Consider the following 6,160-nt stretch of genomic DNA (forward strand, 5'->3'; position numbering starts at 1 on the left):
TAGATTATTTGTTAGAATTACACCAATTACATCCAATTTTTACTTTATGGGCAACTTCTGAGCCAGAATTAGCTCCTTTTCTAATGGCAATTGCTAAAGCAATAGAATGCAATGCAATGGCTCATCAAAAACTTTTAGAAAGCACCCCGAATGAAGAACGAGAATATATTTCATATGTAGATGCAGTTAAAAATGCTTTATCCCGACGTGATTCAATGCAAATTGAATATGAAATAACTGTTGAGGAATTAGCAAAAAAGAGATTAGAAAAGGATCAGGTGCGTTTTTTAAATTTTCTTTTTAAATTTAGATAATATTAATAAACTGTAATAATAAACTATAATAAACTGTAAATTTTTTATAATACTCATTATTTAAATAGTTAATGGATTCTACGAGTGGTAATACTTCAACACAAAATTGGGGTGGATCACTTTGGAAAGCAGAATCTCGTGATGAAAAATTAGAAAGACTTGGTCAGACCATTCCACGACTAGCAAAGCAAGCTGAATTATTACAAGATCGTGTGGAGTGTGCGAACGAAAATCTCCGAAGTGATTTACAAAGGTGGAATGTAGAAAAGCAAATGGATTTAAAAAATATGTTAATTTCAATGGCAGATCGACAAATTCGTCATTATCAACAGTGTATGAATGCATGGGAAGAAATTCTTACTGGTTTAAAGCTAGATGGCATAGGATCTGAAGTTAGCATAGGACCACCTATTAAAATTCCTGTTTGAATGATACAATCTTTCGTTTTTTGAATATAAATATAATAATTATCTTATGCATTTACAAAAATAAAAAATTTAGTCACCATTTGTGCAATAACATATTTTATTGCATTTAAGAAACTGATCTTTTCAGTTTCGCTATTGCTGCTTCACAATAAATTAATAACTTTCTTTTAAATCTTAAGTGTTTTTTGTAAAATATGTGATTAATACTTACATAATTATAGTGCAATAAATAGTTGCACATGTTGCAAATTCGTATATATTTCAATTTTTTAGATATAAAAAATATTATGATGAAATGGCTTTATGATATAATGCGGTTGCATAAGTTAATGCAAAAACGTAAATAAACTTATTTAATTCTATGGATATAATAGGATAATTTTCAACATAGAAAATCAAATATGAAGTATCTTAAGATATATTTTTCTTTCATTAATTAATTTTGGGACCAAATATTAAATAATTTATCACTATTTGTTCTTTTTCTTAATTTGAAACCACAATACATTCATTGACAATCAGTTCTTAATTACCTATATCTGGTAATTACCAAAGTTTATCTATAATATATAGATAGTCAATATATAGCATTAGAATACAATTTACAAACAATCGCTTATAACATTCGTTGTATCATTACCCTTAATACGTCGTTAAGTTTTGGACAATTCATTATAGCGGCACTTAATAAACTTATTTAGATAGTCTCGTTAAAAAAGCACAGTAAGAATCTATACAACGTGTTACATCTGCTATATCTGTTATTTATGTTTGGAAATAATTTTTTGAAATAGTTATCATAAATCTATGGAGTACGTTTCCAATACATTCATTACATTGTACACGCTATCTTACCGATGATGAAATTCTTAGATTTATAACAATAAATATTGTTTACAATTTATCATCTAGTCGATAATTATCTATTCGATTGAAGAATAGTTTGGCATTGGTGTTATGTAAAATTCCACCAAATTATCCAAATCATGAAGTCTAGTTATAGATTCGCCTAAAAAATATATTATATATTTTTTTTTCAAAATAATGCTTTGTTTAATTTAAACATTCACCTGTCAAAGTCATTTCGTTATGTAAAAATCGAACTGTGTGCGCGTATGGTTGTTGTATCTTTTCTCTTAATTTTGGTGCTAAACGTCTGGTCGGGTTCCATAATGGACTTCGAAAATTTGGAACATTCATACAATTTGGCTTCCATGATTCAGGTTTTACTTCTTCTAATGGTAATATATCAGTTATTCTGTATTGGCTTGTATCGATGTTCCATGTAAATTTGCATCCCACTTCGTACTGTTTTCTCTCTTGAGAGCTGTATTTCACCAAAATAAGTATTTGAAATGCAACAAAAATTCCTGAACATAAACTAGTACGAACCATTGAGTTTGATTATTAATTTCACTAGCTTGTATCTTCATAATTAATAGACAGATAATATCACCACTTAACGCGCACACATCTATAATTTCTATATCATAATCACTGCAATGCCAATATCTCTTTTTAAATCTCATACAAATCCAGTCAGCAATATGATGAGAAAACGTTTCAATATCGAAACTTAATTGATTTATTGAAACACATGGTACTATCTGAAAATGTAATAAATTTGATCTATTAATGAATAAAACTATCTAAATTTTAAATGCAATACCAATTTTTCTGCTTTGCTATTGCTGATCATTTGCATTTGGACATAGCCAGATCCATGGACGTGCATAGGAAGTACACATTGATAACTTACATATCCTCCTGTTTCCTCATCTGTAAAAAATTATATATATAATATATATATAATTATATATATATTTATGTTCATTTTTTTATTTCAATTATTAAAAAATAATCAAAATAATTTACCTTCAACATCCGTAATAACTGATATCATTTCATCATCAAGTTCTATATAGCTTCTTTTGAAATGTGCTGTGCATTTTATGCTAGGAAATTGTAAATTTATTTTTGGAACTAATGGAGAAGAATTTATAGAATGTTTACTAGAACGATCTCTATTTATGCCTCCATTAGATAGTTGATTCTGATTTAATGGACGTAGTACATTTTTTTCAGCTGATAAATAATATTAGAGATTTTGTTTAGAAATGAAAATTTTTTTTAATATAAACTTATTATATAAAATTATTTTACCTGAATCTATAATTAATTCATTTGATATATTATTTTCCTGATTAACATTGATATCATCTGTTTCACTTTGATCAGAATCTACCCAATGTTTTCTACCATTAGGCAATACAGATGACATTGTAGGAGAGGATGATATTTGATAAATAGAACAACCACGATGTTTGAATTGATCCCGTATATGTTTGAAAGGAACTATGTTTTCAGCATCCTCAGTTTCATCACAAAATTCATATTTTTTATCAGCAAGTCTTCGTTTTCGAAATGAACTAAGCTTCTCACAAGTTTCTTGTGCTTCATCCGTGAATTCATATGCTTTTTCAGCTTCAAGAATGAGCTTGTGTGTAGCTCTTGTTCTAGACTGTGCCGAATTCACAATTGGAGGAGGAGAATGTAAGTTAGATCTTTTGCGTGGACTTGGATAACGAAAGGATCGCGATATGGGAGGTGACATTAGTCGCGAAGAAGATGGACTCATAGAAACCGAATGAAGAGGAGAGTTAACGGAAACGATATTATTGTCCTTTGAAGCACCAGGTTGAGGGGAACTAGATCGTTGACTACGTGTGCTTTTATGACTAGATTCTGAATTCCGAGTTTTCAAAATATCTGAGGGCGGCGTAAGAATTGGCGAAGACCATATCATAGTTTTGAGATCAGAAGGAAGTCTTTGCGGTGTAGATCGTGGGGAACACGAAGGATGTTTTACTAGTGTAATTAAATCACTACCGATATTGAGCTCCTGAGACATATCCTCGCAGAAATCCTGTAAGATTTTATCTCTGACCGAGATTGCTTGCTGTTCGATTCGTGAGATTGGACTATCATTTCGACATTTACACTCGCTGCTGTCAGAGCACCCGCACGACTTAACACCTACGGCATCAGCAGACTTATTTATATCACAGACACAGTCGCTTTGATTGCTGCTTGAGGTATTTAACGAATCACGGCCTAACTTATCTAATTTAATTGATTCTTCTAAAAAGTCATGTTCTATATTTGATTCGCATCGCGGCGATTGATCAACTGCAGCACATTCAGATGTGCTTATTTTCTCGTCGGAAATCTCGTAACGTTCCACAGTTTTAGTGTAATCCAATTCCTCGACATCACTCATGTCTAACGGCATCGTATCAGAAATTACAGTATCCTGTTTATCGTTAGACTTCTGGTTTTTCGATTTTGGAATGTCCAAGTCCACCCTGAGCACATGTAAAAAGTTGCCTGTGTTAACTACCACATGATTCCAATAATTCAAACAGACAGTAGCACGGAACCTAGGATATGGAGAAATTACTTCATAGGTGGTATGGACAGTGAGTCCATGTTGAAGACAGTTACACCGTACACAACCATCCCAGTTTGCTGCTAACTCTGTAATAATTTATAAAAAATATTTTTTAATTTATTGTAACTTATAATTTACTGTAATTAATATTATTAATTTATTGTATATAATTAATTTATTGTATATTAATATTATATATTAATATTACCTTCACCTTCTTCTTCATAAGATGCCGCTACTTTTAAACAGTCTTTACAATTTTCAAGAGATGGTACTGTAGTTATTGTTAAGTATGCTCTATCTGTTGGTTGAAGATGTAGCCAATTTGTACTGAAAATTTATACTCATTAATTTCTTTGTAAATATGAAAAATTTAAACAAAATAATTGAATGAAATTTTACCAAAGACCATGTATTACTAGTTTATTTCTTTCCATTGGCCATTGAGATATTACAATACTGAGTTCTCTATAGATAGTGTAATTACCAAAAAGCGTAACCTCTGCAACTTTACGTGCAACATGATTTGGAGTAAAAGCCCACCAATGTAACAAGTATTTGTATAAAGAAGTAGTGCCACTCACATCCATAGTATATGTGTATGTAAGTAAAAACTGACCGCATTGTGTCAATCCCATTACAATATGTCTTTAATAATAATAATTATTTTTATTACAAGATTAATAATGAAAGAATATTTTTTCATTTTATTACATTTTCTAATGATGTATAATTATTATACATCATTATTATTAATTATAATTATGTATAAATAACATACCCTGCTTCTAATGCTGATTTTGGGATTACATGTAACAGTGGTAAATGTCTCCATGAAGGTACAGTAGCAAACAGTCTTTCTTCTGAGGCATAGTTGTGTGCTGATAAACAACCTCTGATCTATAAAAATTAATCTCTTTTTACAATATTATCATTGTTTTTTTTCAATTTTTAATCATTTTACTTCTATCTTTTATTTTTTGTTTTTTGTATGTATCATACTTTGTTAATTAATTCATTAATTAATAATTATAATAGGAAAAAGGGAAAGGAGATAAAAAATTATGATCAAGAACAAAAGAATATTTTTTCTTGTAACCATTTAGTATTAAACATAATATTTCATTTGACAATGAATATACAATACTGAAGAATAAATGAAATATTTTCTTCAATTTTATTACAATTTTTTCGTTTTAAATTATTTAAGTTTTGTGATTTGGACTCTTGTCAATTTCATTAATATATGTATTAAAGGTTAAGCAACCTTACCTCTCTTAAAAATAGCTTCTGTAAAAAATGTCTTTTACTGCGACGATGAGATAGACATGGTTTTTGGCCCACTATAACATATTCTGATTTTTCAGAGGTAATATCAGAGAACCATTCATTACAACAATCTGAGGTAGTATCGGAAGACGATGCATCCGCCATTTTTAAATAACCCTACTGAAATATATGCGTGAATAGCATTGGAAAATATAATTCATTTCGCTTTACGAAACTTTATCACATGGATGCACTAATCGAATTGTTTGTTACGTTCTTTTTAAAAAAAGTATTTAGCAACGTAAAGATTAATTAAATCAAGAAATTTGACTTAAGAAATTGTGATTCAAAAAATTTTAATAGATGAACAAAATATAAAAATTGTACATATGGATTTTAATTTTCATTGCCTTTTTATCATTGAATAAAAATATATGGCATCTTTATAAATTATAAAGGGTAAACAACTTTGCTACTATATTATCAATTTATCGAAATTTATCACATACATTTAAAAAAATATGGACATCACATTGGATGATAGATTAAATGTATTACAACAAATAAGTCAACGAAAACTCGTTGAAATCTTGGATGCAATTCCTGGAAGCAAAGACTTAGTGATAGAACAAAAACTTATGAAAATTTTGGACAGTTTTGTAGGTGTTTCTGTGCTCAAGTAATTGTTTTTTTTTTTT

The 6,160-nt window shown here is 29.4% G+C and overlaps 3 protein-coding genes across 9 annotated transcripts in view; 2 read left to right on the forward strand and 1 right to left on the reverse strand.

Moving 5' to 3' along the window:
- The window catches only part of LOC102678266 (sorting nexin-7-like), a 6,951-nt gene extending 5,305 nt beyond the window's left edge, over window positions 1-1,646 (forward strand). For both annotated transcript variants that reach the window (XM_006619309.2, XM_031512260.1), the window contains 2 exons: window positions 4-278; window positions 383-1,646. In XM_006619309.2, coding sequence (XP_006619372.1) covers window positions 4-278; window positions 383-742 — 635 coding nt within the window. In that variant the 3' untranslated portion in view covers window positions 743-1,646. The remainder of the gene's footprint in view (window positions 1-3; window positions 279-382) is intronic.
- On the reverse strand, window positions 1,210-5,668 carry LOC102678039. Of its 4 annotated transcripts, none has more exons than XM_031512253.1 (11): window positions 5,466-5,668; window positions 4,975-5,093; window positions 4,596-4,841; window positions 4,408-4,523; window positions 4,183-4,279; window positions 2,906-4,107; window positions 2,618-2,827; window positions 2,412-2,521; window positions 2,135-2,349; window positions 1,813-2,069; window positions 1,210-1,751 (listed from the first exon to the last, which is right to left on the reverse strand). In XM_031512253.1, the coding sequence occupies exons 1-11, from the start codon at window positions 5,625-5,627 to the stop codon at window positions 1,666-1,668; spliced, it is 2,820 nt and encodes a 939-aa protein (XP_031368113.1). In that variant the 5' UTR covers window positions 5,628-5,668; the 3' UTR covers window positions 1,210-1,665. The 4 variants fall into 4 exon arrangements, with proteins under 4 accessions (XP_031368113.1, XP_031368112.1, XP_006619371.1 ...); XM_031512252.1 differs by having other exon boundaries at window positions 4,402-4,523; XM_006619308.2 differs by having other exon boundaries at window positions 2,906-4,279.
- LOC102677715 (vacuolar protein sorting-associated protein 33B) overlaps window positions 5,658-6,160 on the forward strand; it is a 2,721-nt gene continuing 2,218 nt past the window's right edge. For 2 of the 3 annotated variants that reach the window (XM_006619304.2, XM_006619306.2), the window contains exon 1: window positions 5,859-6,141. In XM_006619304.2, coding sequence (XP_006619367.1) covers window positions 5,984-6,141 — 158 coding nt within the window. In that variant the 5' untranslated portion in view covers window positions 5,859-5,983. Of the gene's footprint in view, window positions 6,142-6,160 lie in introns of all 3 variants that reach the window. The other variant, XM_006619305.2, reaches the window with a different exon arrangement.

Source organism: Apis dorsata, unplaced genomic scaffold (assembly GCF_000469605.1).
Source record: "Apis dorsata unplaced genomic scaffold, Apis dorsata 1.3 scaffold_407, whole genome shotgun sequence".
NCBI lineage: Eukaryota > Metazoa > Arthropoda > Insecta > Hymenoptera > Apidae > Apis > Apis dorsata.